At 50.3% G+C, this 17,232-nt stretch overlaps 1 protein-coding gene across 4 annotated transcripts in view; it reads left to right on the top strand.

The window, feature by feature from the left end:
* Positions 1-17,232, top strand: part of Ripor2 (RHO family interacting cell polarization regulator 2) — a 96,393-nt gene that overhangs the window by 61,826 nt on the left and 17,335 nt on the right. For 3 of the 4 annotated variants that reach the window (XM_076859269.2, XM_076859270.2, XM_076859271.2), the window contains exons 8-13: positions 926-989; positions 8,447-8,490; positions 9,505-9,630; positions 9,918-10,066; positions 11,194-11,326; positions 14,558-15,205. In XM_076859269.2, the coding sequence (XP_076715384.1) occupies positions 926-989; positions 8,447-8,490; positions 9,505-9,630; positions 9,918-10,066; positions 11,194-11,326; positions 14,558-15,205 (1,164 nt within the window). Of the gene's footprint in view, positions 1-925; positions 990-8,446; positions 8,491-9,504; positions 9,631-9,917; positions 10,067-11,193; positions 11,327-14,557; positions 15,206-17,001; positions 17,095-17,232 lie in introns of those variants that run through there. The other variant, XM_076859272.2, reaches the window with a different exon arrangement.

The raw sequence follows: 17,232 nt of genomic DNA, 5'->3' as shown, positions 1-17,232 counted from the left end.
CCTGTGCTCTTTTTGCCCCTGATTTTTATTTAAAAAATTTAAGCCTATGGAAAAGTTGAAAGACTAGTGTATTGAATACCAGACCCCCGGACCTAGATTTTCCCACGGGTAACGTCTTGTCATATTCTCTCCCTCTCACGGGATTAGTTTTTCTTCCAAGTCACTTGAGAATAAGATATCGTGACATTTCATTTCATAAATATGTTAGCATGGATCTCTTCTTAAAAATCTTTTTCATTGATAAGTAAAAACTTTATGTATGGTATTCAGCATTATGTTTTCAAATATGTATGCTGTAGAATAGGTAACTCAGGCCACTTAACACATGGCATCTCTCTCTCCCTCTCTCTCTCTCTCTACATCTCTGCAGTGCTGGGGATTGAACCCAGGGGCCATGGATCTCTTAAGAGTAACAGTGCATCTTCTGCATAACCACATTCCATTGCAACTAAGAAAATTGACAGTCATCCTGTAAAATTGTCTAACATCTCGTCCACTTTCAGGTTTCTCCTATTAAGCCCATTGATGCCTTTTATAGCTACTTTGGTTTATTTGCTTAATTTTCAAATCAGGTTGTAATCAAGGTCAAGGTATTACAATTGGATACTATGTCTCTTTCCTCTCTTTAGAATTTGTTTCCCCATGATACTTTTTTTTTTTTTTGTATGTGTGTGTGTGTATGAGTCCAAGCCAGTTCTCCTAGAATATCCACATTCTGAATTTGTCTTTGGTATATTTGGACTTATTCATCAATGCCTGAATGTCCTGCATAGCCTCAGATTGAACATTTGGCAAGAATGTTTCAAAGGCTGTGCTGTGCCACTCCCGTCATTCATTCAGGGCCTGCGTGCTATTAAAATGACCTCTGCTTTGAGTGCCTGGGAAAGAAGGCCACTCTAATGCCCCTCTGCTTTCTGCCCCACAGAATATGTGTGCCCTGGAAGCGGAGCTGGAGAATCTGCTGGGGGAGTTCTCCATCAAGATGAAAGGTAACCCTTTCCCATCAGGGAGAGTACTCTGCAGAGGTCCTGGAGGTCTGAGACACATGCTCCTGTTTCCTTGCACAGATAGGGCCGCCCATGCTCAGCCCCAACACGGTGTTAGCATATTGATGCTTCTCGTCCTGAGTCTTGCCTTCAGACTTAAAAAAGAACATTCATTATCTAAGAACTTCAAACATACACAAAGGTGGAGAGAACATCACAATGAACTTTCATAAACATACACCCATCACCTAGATTTAGTAATTAGCAGACTTTTGCCTGATCTGTTTTCTTGTGTTGGTTTTCCCTTTGATGAATCAGAAGTCCTTTGATGAAATGAAACCTAGTTCTGTCAGGCTGCCCTGGTACTCCAGTGTGCATGCCTTGAAGAATAGGGCCATCTTATTATAGCTGTGTGCCGAGTCCTGTCACATTACCACATCTAACAAGTCAACAGGCCCCATGGTAACCCCTTTCATTACTGAATTTCCCCAGTCATCTTACAGCCAATTTGCTTGGGTTAGGATCGGGACCATGCATCATGATTAGTTGGTGGGTATACCTTTAGGTCTCCTTTAATCTGAAACGAACCCATGCCCCCTTTCCCCTCCGTGGTCTGGTAGAAGCCCCTGTCGGGCAGTGTCTCACTCCAGACTTGCCGGCTGGCCTCCTTGCCGTGTGGTGTGAACTGCTCCTTTACTCCCGTGTGTCTGTAAACTACCACCAGTCGTTTAGTGACAGAGAACCGCGCCTTTGTGGCATTCATTCCAGAAAGTTCCGTCCTAGAGGCATCATTGATTTATACCACAGCATCTTCAGAACAAAAGGGAGGTCTGGCTCCAGATGGAACTGGCCCAGGGGTCACCAGATCCACAGCTCGGTGGCCAGGCAGGAGGCCCATTTCTGTTTGACTGCAGCCCAGGGCTGGTGCTTAGCCTTCTGTTTTCTCCTGGGCTTTTTAAGTAGCTTGATCCCTGGGCTGTTAATGGGGGATTTAGTCACCCTCTTGTCTACTTTCTGCAATTAGGGAAGTTAAGAAGGCAGACTTCTTTAAAGAGTGCTCAACAGGAGAGCTTCATTTACAAATGAATCCCCTACCTCTGGAGGTGCACTGTGCCCTGTGGGTGGAGTGAGGACCTCTGAGTGGGTACACCTGGCCCTCAGCTCCACGGTGGTGCTGCGTACTTGGTTTCAGAACCCCTGAATCCTGTTCAGCCTCGGGCGTCTGCACCTTTCTGGGTTTTCAGTTCTGTTCTCTTCCTGGGGACTTTCCAGACTCTCTACCCGAGAGTCAGTAGTTCAAAGCCCCTTGCAGGAAGCCAGAGCACATGGCGCTGGGGCGGGGTCCTAGAGGATGTTTTTAACTCTGAGGATGCTGATGTCAGCAGCCAGCGCCACCCCTGTGGACCAGCCGCACAGGCACAGGGTGGGCCCTGCTGCTCCTGTTTCCGATACTCACTGTTACCTGAAGCCTCCATTTTTGGTGAGAGGGAAAATTTCTTCATTTCATACATGGGAAATGAGGGCTCAGGGAGCTTCAGTGATGGGTCCCGGAAGGTACACAGTCAGTGGGTGTTGAACTTGAAACTGAATTCCAGGCTCTTGGCTCCTGCTGCCCCGGCCCAGCCACACACTATGAGGAAGTTCTTGCCCAAAGGGTGGTCTCTGCTAGGGGAGGTTCCCCACCCCACACCGACACCTTGGGGGTGAGGGAGGGGCTGCCCACCCACCCACGCGGTCCTCAGGGCTGGTTGACAGCCATGGGTGGTATTGGGGCCCTACCACCCCAGAGGCCCGAGAGTCACCCTGCTGCTGCCAGAGCTGGGCAGGTGGGCATGGCCATGGGCTGCTGGCCTTCAGCTCCACTGGCCCAGGGGTTTCCCCCAAGGCTCTCGGACCTGAGGCTGACTCTGCTTTCCCAGGGATGGACTTCTGTCACTCTGCTCTCCTCATGTAACATAAAAGCCGGAGGCCACATCTGGGCAGCCTGTGGAGGGTAACGCCCCTCCCCGCAGAAAGGGCAAGGGAAGCCCTGCCTGCTGCCAAGAAATCCTAGCTCTCTGCCAGGGTGGATTTCTTCTGTTACTCGTTCTGGTAAAAATAACCACCCCAAGGCAGGCATCCACCAACTGAAGCTGTTGCACGGTACCCTCAGACCTGGCAGCCCTGACTTCCTCCCACCACACCCTTCCCACTTCCCCTTCTGCCTCACCCCAACACGCACTAGCAACCATGGCAGGGCCCCGGTGACACCCCCAGTGGAGAAAGTGCTTCCTGGGCGCCTCATGATGGTCCCGGCCTGAGCTCCACAAGAGCTCCTGAGAAAGTGGAGACGTGAGCCAGGGCACTTAATTCAATGGAGTAAATGACCAGCTGGACCAATAACATGACCAGATGGCTGTGGGGGCCTGAGGGGAGGCAGGAGGAGTGGGGAGGACGGAAGGAGGCTTCACAGTGTCACCCATGAATTAGAACCAGCAGGACTGGAGTAGCACACACCAAAGAAGGGAAGCTGCTTCCAAAATGACAGCCATGGTTATAGCAACATGAATTCTACTGTCATGGACAGCTAAAAGGGACCAATGATTTTTTTTTTTAGGACAGACATAGTGGTGCATGCCTATAACCCCAGCCACTTAGGAGGCTGAGGCAGGAGGATCACAAGCTCAAGGCCAGACTCAGCAACTTAGCAAGAACCTGCCTCAAAATAAAAAATTAGAAAGGCTGAGTTTGTAGCTCCCTGTAGAATGTCCGGGGGTTCAATCCCCAGTACAAAAAAAAAAAAAAAAAAAAAAACAGAAGAAGAAGGAGCCTGAGAAAAGACCTGGGCGGCAGAGTGCTTGTTGGGAGGCGTGGGCAGTTCTTTGGGGTCAGATTCTGAAATGCCAGGAATGCCTCTGCGGAGAGAGCACTAGCTCCGAGACTGGGGACCAGGATGGAGGTTCCTTGGGGAAAACCGGTTTTCTTCCCGATGACCTCAGGCTAATGAAGTTCCAAGCACGCGTCCTGAAGCCTGTGCTGACTCCTTCAGCTTTGGGGCCCAGTGGGCCTCGGGAGAGCTGGTCAGCAAGTCAGCCACGGGCAGTGTCCCAGGGGCAGGAAGGGTGACTCTTGAGAAGGAAGATCCTGGTGCAAGTGGGAGAAGCCGTGGAGGCGCTCTGGCCCGTCCATGTCTGAGCACAGGCCACCCATGGGCGGCTGCGCCCCGCGGCTCCTACCCCCCACTGAGGCTGTGGAAGAGCTGGTATGTCAGGAGCCAGTGAAGCTGCAGAGGGCTGGAGAGGGTGCAGTGGTCACAAGTCCCCGGGCCTCCCTCCACTCACCCCTCGGGGCTCACGCCAGACGGACTCAGAGTGGTCCCTGAGGAAAACGTCCCAGAGTGCAACAGTGATCCCCGAACTGCAGCAGGAGAAACGAAACATTCCGCTTTCCTGACTGGGGACAGGAGCCCCACGTGCCCGAGTGTGCGAGGAGCCGACAGCCCACGCACTGCCACTGCCACCCGAGTGCACCTGTACACACAGGCAGAGCTTCAGGGAGCTCTGGCCAGGGCCACGGCCTGCTTTCTGCTGCGTCCGTGCTGTAACCAGTCTCTGACACCTCTACAAGCAGTTCCAGGAAAGTGCTTGATAACTTGGATTACATAAGAAGAAGTCACTGCTATGTACCTTTCTCCCTTTCAGTTAAGGTTTTCAGATATGGGATTTCTGGCAATATTGAAAGGGGGAAAAACGTCAAAGGATTTTCCCCTTTCCTCACCTTTATCTAGCAACCATAGCAGGCCAGTTTCTTTTTAACCAAGCTATTATTGTAGTTGCACACATATAAACAGGCTATGAATTAATCCCAAACTCATTTGCAGGCTTTTCTTTAAAAGCACTTTGGATTTTTATTAGAATTAGCATGTCAAGCTTTGGATTTGTGAAAGGCAGCCAATTATGCTTTCCTTCAGAAGTGTGTTTTTTAAAGACTAAGGGCCCTGAATTATTAGTAAAAATGGGTTTCTCTAATTCTGCTCTTAATTCAGTTAAGTCCTCTAAGTGCCTTGCCATCTTTAACTATTAATAAAAGCTCTTCTGAATGGACCACTGGCTGGGTGCGCGGGACAAGCTGGTGAGTTGCTGCCACCTACTGACGGCTTCAGGCAACAGCAGGTTCTTTTAGCGCTTCTCGAGCCCTGTGCTGTCTTAACCCCAGCCCATCAGCGGGGTGGAAGAGCTGTGTCCTGTAGAGTCTCAGTTTGTTACCCAGCTCTTGGTAAAGGAGAGGCACCTGGGAACATGATCCCTGTCTTCTTCAGATGGCTAAATTCATGTTGGATGCAAAAAGAACCCAGAATACAAAGACTATAAATGTCGAGATGAGGAGGCAGAGGAAGCAGGGACCCGTTAGTTATTTGGACAACTTTTCCGTGTTACGGATCTAAGAATCACGGGGCTGTTTTCTACCAGCTCATCAAAATCATCTCCTCTCAGGCTGCAACAGAGAAATCACTGGATAACAGAAACAGGATGTCTGTGTCTTCTTGAATTTCTGCAGCACCTTTTGAAAGTTGTGCCTTATAATTTTTAAAACATTGAGAAGCAGGGCATGGTGGCACATGCCTGTGATCCCAGCGGCTCAGGAGGCTGAGGCAGGAAGATCGTGAGTTCAAAACCAGCTTCAGTAAAAGCGAGGCACTAAGCAACTCAGGGAGACCCTGTCTCTAAATAAAATACAAAATAGCGCTGGGGATGTGGCTCATTGGGGGAACCCAATGCCCCTGAGTTAATCCCCATACCCCCCCCCAAAATTGAGAAATATATCCCATAAATTAAAAATATATATAATTGCCTACCCAGTACTAAACTTTGTTAAAATGATCATAAATACCCAACAAGCCTTTTCCATGTGTTTATGTTGACTACCAATATGTTAGTAGCTCTTTTATATCTTTTTTGTTACAAAATAATTAATCACATGATCTTTTCTTTCTTTTTTTTTTTTAATTTTTTAGTTGTCATCAGACCTTTATTTTATTTATTTATATGTGGTGCTGAGAATTGAACCCAGGGCCTCACACGTGCTAGGCTAGTGCTCTACCACTGGGCCACCACCCCAGCCCAATCACATGATCTTTTGAAAATCAAATATAAATTACATATTTAATAGGTAGGAATAAAATATTTGTCATCAAATATTTAACTTTCTCCCCGATTCCACCCACCAGAGATAGTTATTCCTAGGTGTTGGTCAGTTTTTCTAGATTTGTTCCTTTGGATACATTTATATGTGGTTGAGATAAGACTCTTCATGACACTTTACATTCTGCCTTATTTTTTAATTACAAATATTGCCTTTTATTAAAACTTCACTGCAAATATTTGTACTAAATTTTTAATTGGAATTTTTTAAATTTGTAGTTGTAGATGGACACAATGCCTTTATTTAATTTATTTATTTATATGTGGTGCTGAGGATTGAACCCAGTGCTTCACATGTGCTAGGCAAAGCACTCTGCCATTGAGCCACAATTTCAGCCCTTAATTGGAATTTTTATCACAGATATTTTTAAACCAGAAAGTTAAAAAAGATTAAAAGATTTAATCTTTTTTCCCCATTTCTATTGGATTTATTTAGTTCCTTGATTAAAATTTTCAGACTTTGGGTCCCTGTCAGTATAAAGGCTTTGCTTTATGATTGGCAGGAAGCAGCCCACTGAAGCCAGAGCAGCTGATCAGACGGAGCTGGGATTACTGATCAGCCTCTGCTGTGAGCTCAGTGCCCTGGGTTGGGACACACCTTTCTCCCGTTCCATACTCAGGCTTGACACACAGTAGGCTTTTCAGAAATACTCTGGGGGGCTGAGAGCACAGCTCAGTGGTAGAGCACTGGCCTAGAATGTCTGAGATGGAGGGTCCAATTCCTAGCACCTCCCAAAAAGGAAAAAAGGGTGGTGGAACACACAGGCCCCTCGCCCAGCCTCACCTGCCTGCAGAGCAAGGCCCACCGTGCTGTGACGAAGTTTGCTGTCACTGCCGCTCTCCTCATGGGACTGTCCTACAGAAGATGAAAGGCAGTCTGTCTCTTTTTATTTTTTATTTTAATTATGTAAGGAATACATTCTCATAAAAACACAAAATAAGAAAAAAAAGCAAAGACCTTTTATCATTTCCTCTTTGTTGTTTGCTTGCCTGATGAATATTAATTTGCTGCAGATCACATTTGTTTGTACTCAAGATTGCACCCAGGTGTGCTCTACCACTGATCTACATCCCCTTTTTATTTTTATTTTTTTCAATTTTGAGACCAGGTCTCACTAAGTTACTAAGGCTGTCCTCAAACTTGTGATCCTCCTGCTTCAGCCTCCCAAGCCACTGGGATTATAGGCATGCACCACTGTTGCCTGGGGAGAGCACATCTTTTAAATGAATAGTATACATCATGTGCTTAATACATGGGTATGTAACCCTTACCACATTCTAAGCACCTACTGTGTGCCAGATACCATCTGTTTCCTTACCAACAATTTTATAAGGTGGACATTGTTATCTCTATTTTAAAGGTGAAGAAACAGGGTTCGGTAAATTATCCAGGGTGGGCTAGCTGATAGGTAGCGCAGAAAGGAGCCTCACTTTAATCCGTCTTCCAGTTCGCAGGTCCTCGCCTGCTCTAACCGTGTTTTGTTCCATACTGTGGGTATCTGGGAAATCTTTCCTGATTTCCAAATCGTTACCCTGATGCGTGGTGCAGACCCTCACCCACAGCAAGCTCTCAGTACATGTTGATAGAAAGAAGAAAGAGACTGGCCAGAGCCAGCGTTCCCGGACGTCCAGGAGAGGCCGTGTAGCTTGCCGACATTTGGTTTTGCTGCTGCAGATAGAGAGCGTGCCAGGCCTCAGATGGAGCGGGTCCTTTCAGAAATAGCCAGAGCCGGGAGGCCACCTCTCCCCTCTGTGGGTGTTGTCAGGTGGAGGCTGGTTTGATTTGTCTTAATCACTAGTTGGTGTGAATGCAGCGATTTCATAATGCCGTAGATGGCGGCATCAGGGTGCTGGGTGGGAAGGACGGGGGAACAGGAAGGGGTGAGCTGGAGCCTTAACTGGGAAGCCCAAAGAAACCTCCATCTCACAACAGGAAGGAAGACTAGACACCCTTTATTTTCATGGGAACATGTACACAAACAAGTGAGGGTGTCTTTTGGGCCCTAATGCCCTGACCCTGGAACCTGCCGAGGTGCCCAGAACTCTAGCCACCCTGGATCAGGGTCCCTGCCCCAGAAACCCTCTCCCATGCCCCCCTCAAGGAATGTCCTCTCCAGCCACCCTAGAGGGACTCCCAAAAAAGCTGTTCCACACAGATGGCCCCCAAAAATGTTATCTGAGGTTTGCCAAAGTGTGGCACTGCACCTGGATTTCTCAATGTGCGGCACGGGCCTCGGGGACGCGCTTTCAGCACCTCACATCCTAACTTCTTGCCTGCAGGTCTGGCCGGCTTTGCACGCCTCTGCCCTGGAGACCAATACGAAGTGAGTATTCTCTGATCCACAGGTGGGGACTGAAGACCTGAGGGGCCAGGGCTAGTGGTATTGTTTAGCTTCTGGAGTGTTTCTTATTTTTATTTGGAAAAACATTCTAAGCCCATAAGAAGATCTGGAGATGGGTGAAGACCTGCCACCTGCCCTTTCCCTGGACTCCCCTCTTTTAACCTTGTGCCACAGTGGCTTAGTCATCACTGCTGCCCCCGAGCCCCTACGATTCAGCTGCGCTGTTTTAGAGTAGGATGCCACCCGCCTGGCCCTCCAGCCTGGCCCTTCAGCCCAGCCTCCCTGGGAGTGGGAGGATGGTCCGCACAGCGGCGCGCAGCTCCCAGTGTGGCTCACTCGGGCTCTTGTCTTCTTATAAAGTCTGGTTTCAGATTCTGCGCGTGCCCTGGAATTGTCCTTCCTAGCAGTTTTTTTTCCCCCTAATCGACGACCTAGTCCAGGACCGTGACCTGTTAAGAGTGACGACTGAAGGAGGGTAGAAACGCAGGCCTGTCCATACAAACACCCACTCCACGGAGTACAAAGTCCTTTCCCGTGTTCCCCTTCTCAGGAGACCTCACGTAATGATTTGTCCACCTCCTCCAGGGCCCTCTGCCTGACCAGGGAGAGCCTGCACAGCCTCCCCAGACCATGTGTGGGTGACAGCCTCGCCAGCTTGCTTCGTCCCCCAGGGGCAGGTGTCTCCAGGCAGGTTTTAGGGACGGGCTCTGGTCTCTTGGAGGATCAGAGTCCTGGAGGACTAGTCCCAGGGCTGTTCTACTGACATAGAAGAAATGAGGGGGAACCCAAGGGTGTGGGCCGGGACTTTACTGAAGACCCTCCAGGCCTCGTCTTGGGGAAGCAGAGGTGCCCCCTTAACATGTCCTTTCCTCAGTCAAGGTCAAGACAGGCGGCTGGGGTGATGGGGGCTGCCCTTGCGGGCCTCCCCGCCCTGTCCTGGTGTTGGGGAGCGAGCCAGGACAGTGGAGCCTGAGGCCTTGGCACGTCTGCCCCCAGGTCTTCATGAAATGCGGGCGGCAGAGGTGGAAGCTGAAGGGCAAGATAGAGGTCAACGGCAAACAGAGCTGGGATGGGGAGGAGACCGTCTTCCTGCCTCTGATCGTCGGGTTCATTTCCATCAAGGTCAGTGCTGCCCCTGCCTCTTGTTGTCTTCCTGTTGCCCAGCTGGACGATCCGTCAGGGGCAACCTTTCCCGAAGACTTATGCCATCTCACAGGCTCCTGTCCTCACAAGTCTGTGACAAGGACAGCGGCCCTTGTAAGAAAGTGAGCAGAGCAGCCCTGACACGGGCTTTTGAGATACCTGCCTGGGGTTTCAGACCATTTCTTTCTGAAAGAAGCCACCAGCTGCTTCAGAAAAAGGAAAAGGGGGAGCCTGTTCCCTGTTCTCTCTGCCTGACTTCCTGCCAGGTCACAGAGCTCAAAGGGCTGGCGACTCACCTCCTGGTGGGCAGTGTGACCTGTGAGACCAAAGAGCTGTTTGCAGCCCGACCGCAGGTGGTGGCCGTGGACATCAACGACCTGGGAACCATCAAGCTGAACCTGGAGATCACCTGGTAGTAAGTTGCCCTTTTCCTGTCGTCCTGGGGCAGCGGGCGCTGCAGGTGCTGGGAGGCCGGTGTGGACGTCGGCAGGGCAGGGAGCCTGTTGGAGCAGACCGAGGGGCTGCAGCAGACCTGCTGGGCGAGGGCCTGTGGATAAGCTGGCCGTGGCCCTGCTCCCCTCCCCTTCTCCCTACTTCTCCACTGTCCTGCCTCTTCCCTCCCTCTCTACCTGCAAACAGAGACACCAAGTATCATGGCTCCCAAGCAAACCACTGGGAGCTACAGTAAACTGTCCAGAGAGGGAGGCTTTGCCCTCAGGCGGGTCCCTGCTTAGCCTTCTGACCACGCACTTCACTTCCTGCTGCCCTGGAGGACCGCAGATGCCCTCTAGGCGTCCTTTACTGAAATAGAGCATTTCCCCAGGCAAGAGGCAGCTCGTGGCTTTCCAGGGTCTCCTCCTGCCGTCCACACTGGATGTCATGCCACTGGCCCACCCAGTGACATTCGGGGCCTCCCTTCCACATCGAAGTCAGTGTGGACGTGGCCAAGACCCTGCTGCCTCTCTAGGAAGCAGTGCCAGCCTTTGCCCAGCCCTGCCCTCCTGGCCAGTGCATCCACCGACGTCACAGAGCAGGCCATCCTGCTGGATGACCAGGGCCTCAGGATGATCAGCAGCATCCCCGCGCGCAGGCTGCCATCCTCGGCGGCTCGTGGGGGGCTCTAGCCACTGAAAGTGGTGGGATTCTGTTTGGGAGTTTTTCCTCAGAATCAAACCGCAGTCTGTTCCTTGCTCGAACTGTTCAGGGTCTTGCCCGACAGAGCTCGAGGATTTTCACAACTTCCCCAACATCTGGTTACGCTGGAGCCAGCTTTAGTGAGTCCAGGGTTCTAGGTTCTCGAGGACAGACACACCTAGGCCAGGAGGGAACTGGTGCTTATAGCTGTGATCACCTGTGGTCCCTCGGGGAGCTCTAAATTCTGTCTTCTGCTCCACTTTCTTTCTTCTGGGCTTATTTTCTGACAAACAGTTTGGCCAGAACCAGCCCAGTGCCCTGGTTTGAGTTGACCTCAAAGAGGTGCTGTCTTGGCCTGCGGTCCTGCGGTCACAAGTGACTAGCGGGCGGCTGCCTGTTGTTTTGCAGTCCCTTTGACGTGGAGGACACGACCCCATCCTCGGGTGGTGCGGGGAGCAAGACGGCAGCGCTCCAGAGGAGGATGTCCATGTACAGCCAGGGCACCCCAGAGACGCCCACCTTCAAAGACCACTCCTTCTTTGTAAGTTCCACGTGACTCCGGAGTAGGAGTTGTGTCTGAGTCGTCTTGTGCCCAGCACTTGAGATGCCCAGCAGCGGGTGTTGGGGTTCTCAGGAATGCCTACTCACACGATTCTTAAAGGTCTTCCTAGTGGAGGGCTGGCGGAGGAAGCCACCTCCCCGTCGCCTATGGTCCGTGTACCGTGGTCCCTGGTCTTTCCTCTCCTTCCCTCCCTGTCCTTACCTACTGCTGGACGATACTAGATAGACCATTCCAAAGGTTCTCTAGCATTAGTCATTGAGCAAAGTGGATGTAGATACGGGCCTCGGCCCACCTGCTAGCGAGCTAGGGTAACGCAGTAACCTGATTCTTTCCACTCACCCCCGCCCTACGCCCTACTCTGACTTCAGAGGAGCCGGCTGCGTCCCTCTGCAGACAGGCCATGGTGGCTGTCTGTCTTGAGCGCCTCCAGGGACACTCTCTTTGCCAAGCTGCACCGCAGCCGCTCTCTCAGGGACCTGCCCTCCCTCGGCCTGAGCCCCATGGCTATGCTAGAGTTCTATGTGAGTGTGGCCTGCCCGGGTGATGTGCCTGACTTCGTGACTTCAGGGCCCATTGCATGATGCTTCTGCATGTCCCTTCTTTTTCTTCTGGCACTGGTGTTGGACCCAGGACCTCGGCTGCCAGCTAGCACTCTGGCCCTGAGCCACCCCAGCCTTCCTGCGTGTCTTCTCTCACCTCCCTGTTGTTCTCCAGGCTGGCCGTGCATGCAACTTGTGTGAATTCTCCTTAGATAAGCCCTGTTTGGTGCTGTGATTTTTCTCCACTATGGCAAAGATATCCATGGTAACCAGATTTTTATTTTTAAAAACACAGCTATCCTTAAAAGCAAAGGAGGTTTTATTTCAGAAAGTATCAGCCTTTCAAAGACTGGCCTTCAAGTCTTTGAAGGACTTAGACTGATTTTACTAGCACTGTGTCTATCTAAAGAGGTTGTGGGTCTTGGTTTATCATAGCATGTTAATTCTTCAAAGCTGTAGTAGAAGAAACAGGGATACAGCAGGCTGCTTACTTTATATGAGTGACACATGGTGTCATAAGAGAATACATGTGTACTTGTACATACATGGAATATTCTGTTCTTCTCAGACACATAAAGTCATCTTTGAATGTCCAGGGAGAAGAAGATGAAGTCTTCAGGCTAATAGCAATGTCATCATAGTAATAATTGCATCTTATTCATTGAACCAAAAAGCACAGATTAAAAGGATGAGGGTAAACTCTTGTGGAGTTTCAGGGGGAAATCACAAGACTGTATGGGGAAATGTACACAGAGTCATACATAAGAAGCGATAGAGCTCACTCAGCTGCCCACCTAACTGTCCACACAATGCTTATGCACACTCAGAAGCCACGGGTTGGAGGGTTTGGAGGTCAGTAGGGTTTCAGAGCATGTTTCAACAGGAGCAAGGTTGCTAAAGCTCAATGGCTTCGTGTAGCCTTGTGGATGCACCTGAAGTCCCCAAAACAGCCATCCTCACCCCACCCAGCCCACCTTCCAGGCCCATCTCTTACCCTCCACCCACTGTCCTCCAAACTCACCACGTCCCTCCAGGATCTGGTATCTTTGCATACATTGTCCCTGTCCTCTCCCATCCTCTCCTTCACTGCATTGAAGGCTGGATGCAGGTCCTCTCTTGGGCAGCACCTCTCCCCTTGCTGGGACACTTACCTCGTGACACATGCCTCAGTTGCATTCTGTCAACGAAGGTAAAATCAACCGAGTCAAGAACAGAAGAATGACATTTACTTGGGGCTTGTGAAGACTGTGATACTTGGAGACAGAATTCAGGCAGCTTTGGAAATGCTCAGCTTGAACTCCCACGGCAGGGAGGGGGCATTAACTACATCTCTCCTTTATCAAGAATTGTGAAGTCCAGAACATGGAGCCCGCTGAGGGTCTGAGTGCATGTGCAGGGGCATGTCCAGCAGCAGCAGGGGCACGGACACCTCTGTGAGCAGATGTGACCCATCTTGGGTCCACTCCTGTTTGGCTTGCTGGAATGTTTTATGAGAATTGTCATTTTATATATAAGTAAAATGGGCACTGGCCTGATGATGACCATTTACAGTCATTCCTGGTGTCTGCAGCAGGTCCCAGCCCCTTGGATACCAAAATACAGGGATGCCCAGGCCCTCGCAGGACACAGTGTAGCATGTTCATGTAACTTCACACATCCCCCACGCACTCTCTAGGTTACTTCTAACATCGAATGCTATGCAAAGGCTCAATCTTACACTGTACTGTTTAGGGAATAAGACAAGAAAAAAAATGTATGTGTTCAATACATATTTTTTTTTCAAGTATTTTCAGTGTTTGGTTGTCTCTGCATGTGCAGAACTCATGGACACAAAGGTGATTTAAAAATCCAATCTGGAATGCAGAAAAACCAGCCATGATGAAGGCGTTAGATAACTAGAAAGCACAGAGCGGCATTTGGCATTTGGGCACTCTACACAGACGCAGCCTAGGGAAGCTGGCTTAGCGAGTGCAGCACCAGTGTGAACAAATTGTCCCTCTGCAGACTTCCATTTCCTGCTGCAGAGCCTGTCGGGGACACAGCCTGCATCTGCTTTCCTCTAGACACACTGGGAACCTGGGGGGTGCCTCATGGAAGATAGGTGTTTGTTTCTTAGTCTTGTTCAATCATTTCTAGAGAAGCTATGCAAATGTATCGTTGACCTTGAAGTATTTATGGCATGTTTACTAAATTAATAAAACATTTTCAAGAGTCTGGGGTTTATGGGTAGAGATTTTCAAAACATAATTTTTGAGAACCAAAGTAGAACAAAGCATCACATCCTTGAAGCAAAGTAGCAAGAATGTTGGAAGTCCTTTAAGGTAGATGCCAAGAGGAAAAGAAAACATTCGTAGTCTTACTCAAAGTATGGCTGCCAAATACTATGAGATCCCAGGATTGAGAATGGCAAGCAACCATCCCACCCCACTCCTAACTGCTTCTTGTGGAAAATGTCAGACCTAAGAATAGGCACCGTGAACTTTCACCTAAATTCAACTAGGCAGTTTCCAGGGGCTTGTTTTCTTTTGCCTCCCACACATACGCACATCGACAAATAAAACAATAATGTGAAAGTTCTAGCTCTTTCATGTTGACTCCTTACATCTTGTCTGAAAATTAACCTGCCTGATGCATCATTTGTATTGAAAATAACGGCTGTCTTTATCCTCAGGCGAATCTGCCCGATGACATCTTTGAAACTGGGAAGACAGCTGAGGAGGAAAGGCCACTCTCCCTCAGCTCCTGTGACCTGCCCAACGGGGACTGTGCCCTCCCCTGCAGCTCTGCTGCGTCTCCCTCCAGCTCAGCGAATCCAGAAATCACCATCACCCCTGCAGAGCTCAGCCACACCAGCCTGCCTTCCCAGGACGAGGGAGGGGATGACAGCAGCTCGGCATCTTCCAGGAACTCCTCCGGAGAAGGCCAGGAACCCAAGTCACCCCTGCAGGAAGCCCCAGCGGAGCCCAGGAAACCCTCCGCGCCCACAGCTTTGGGGGCGGAGCGCCTGTTCCTGGAGAATGCAGTCGCCGAGGCCCTTCTGCAAGAGTCGGACGAGGCCTCAGAGCTCAAGCCTGTGGAGCTGGACACTTTTGAAGGGAATATCACAAAGCAGCTGGTCAAGAGGCTCACCTCGGCCGAGGTGCCAGTAGCCACAGAGCGTCTGCTTTCTGAGGACTCGGCCAGTGGGGAGTCCTTCCTGGATGGCAGCTTGGAGGATGCTCTGAGTGGGCTGTTTCTTGCTCTAGAACCACATAAGGAGAAGTACAAGGAGTTTCAGGATCTGAACCAAGAGGTCATGCATTTGGACGATATTCTAAAAGTAAGTGCCTTTTCAGAGAAATTGAATCAGGTGTGCAGAGAGCTATCCTAAACCAACTATCTGTTAAGATAGCATGTCTTTCTTCTTCCCCTCCTCCTCCCGCCTCTTCCTTCTTCTTCCTCTAAGCTCTATCCAGTCACAGGATCAAGAGGTAATCAGCATGTAAATGGCAGTGATTATTGATGCCACTTAGACATATCCATTTTTATTTCCCTGACAGCAGATCAACTTCACTAAACTGATTAGGAGGTCAGGTAAAAACTCATAAGAATGTCCAAATCCGTCTAGTCCCAGAGCTGATCATTCCAGTCCTAAACGTGAAATGCTGGCACGGTGACCAGCACCGCCTCACAGACGTTACTGGACAGGGTCCCTCTCGGGTGATAGAGGAGCCCTCCCCTGGTGGGAGCCACAGCTGGTCAGCCCCAGCATGAGAGCCATGGCACCCTGTCCCCCAGAGGTGCTCCCTGATAGAAGACACCTCCCATCTGCAAGTTGGGACCCCAGATCAGCCCTTAGTCAGCCGTCACACTCTGGAAGCCAGGGAAGGCCAGAGTCCACCAGAGATATCTTTCCCCATCCATGGTGATCCGCTAAGAGTAATGGGACGGATTCCTCTTGGGTGGGAGGTCTGGAACAAGATCCTCATCTCTGCTACATCAGAATGGATCCGTCTTCCCCCGGCATGTGGATTAACATTTTTTAAAATGCCGCACATAAAGACAGAGCTTGAATTTGTGCCCTGAATCGCACTGCCACTCTGGTATTATTTGCTTTCCGACTCTGATTTTTATGATCTTATAGAAGGGAACTTGGATCCTTTTTCTTGAAAGAGCAACTCCATGGGGACCTGTTCTATTGAACAGACTTTAAAGTAAGGCTGCAGACTGAGAATCAGCCACAAGAGGCGGCCGCAGCCTCTGTGTGGCTGTTTTCAGATGTGGCCTTGCCAGTGGCGTCTGGAACTCCATTTCCACGGCTTTCCTGACCATCTTATCCCTCTCTGTCGAGTCCCACTGACCCGGCCCTGGAGAGGACTTGTGCCCTCCTAGATGATCAGTCAGCCTCGGACTCTGCAGGCCCTCAAATGCTGGTGACAGGTCAGCTCCACTGTGGACCTAGCTCTGAGAAACAGGGAGGGGCATGGGAATTGCTTTCAGTACTCATAGCTCAAAGCACCATCTGAGGCCTTGGGCGTGGAGGCTGCTGATCTGATCCTGCACTGAGCATCTTTTCTGCACAGTTGACCCACTCTGCCTTGTGAGCCAAAGAGCTAAGACACAGGGCTGGCTGTAGCTCAGTGGAAGAGCACTTGCCTAGTATTTAGGAGGTCCTGGGCTCAATGCCCAGCCCACAGAAAGAAAAGACCTCAGACATGAATTGACCCCACCTAAGAAAATGCCTTTAGCAAGCCTGTGGTGGTCACAGCTCCGTTCCAGGAGTCCAGGACGCTGCTCGGTCCATCCGGAAGCAGTACGCACGGCATCCATTAGTCTTACGAAAGGCTGGAGCTCATGGATTCCTTTCCATTTGTTCTAAAACTTGCTTGTGAAGTCCTCAACCACCCCTTTCTTCTTTATAGATGATACCTAACCCTATCCATCCTCTACTAGATCAGGTTGTACAGATAGCTAGCTTAGGAAAGAAGAGCCCAGACGTGGGTTGAGTCCAAATAGCTCTCTGTCTCCCCTGGAGATTGAAGGTGTCCAGAGGGTTTGGGGCAAGTGGCTTTGCATCCAGCCAGAGTTAAAGCAGCAGCTGGACAAAGCTCTCTCTCCCCCCCCCCACATTCCTAGGGTGCTAAAACATCTTGAGGATCAGAAACTAAACGAAGCTGCCTCTTGGACGGAGATCCCTGAGGGCCAGTGGAGCAACTGTGATTTAAAGCAGCGACAGAAGTTTCCCCTGTGCTCTTGGGCCATCCTAAGTGGCCGAGACAGAGCCCGGCAAGGCCCCTCCTGCCTTGTGCTGGGAACTCATCGAGCAGTGCCAGCTAGCAGCGTGGAGGACACGTAGCACGTCTCCCT

Source organism: Callospermophilus lateralis, chromosome 6, assembly GCF_048772815.1.
Source record: "Callospermophilus lateralis isolate mCalLat2 chromosome 6, mCalLat2.hap1, whole genome shotgun sequence".
NCBI lineage: Eukaryota > Metazoa > Chordata > Mammalia > Rodentia > Sciuridae > Callospermophilus > Callospermophilus lateralis.
Note: the sequence above shows the minus strand (reverse complement) of the source record. Positions and strands in the feature narration are given on the sequence as shown.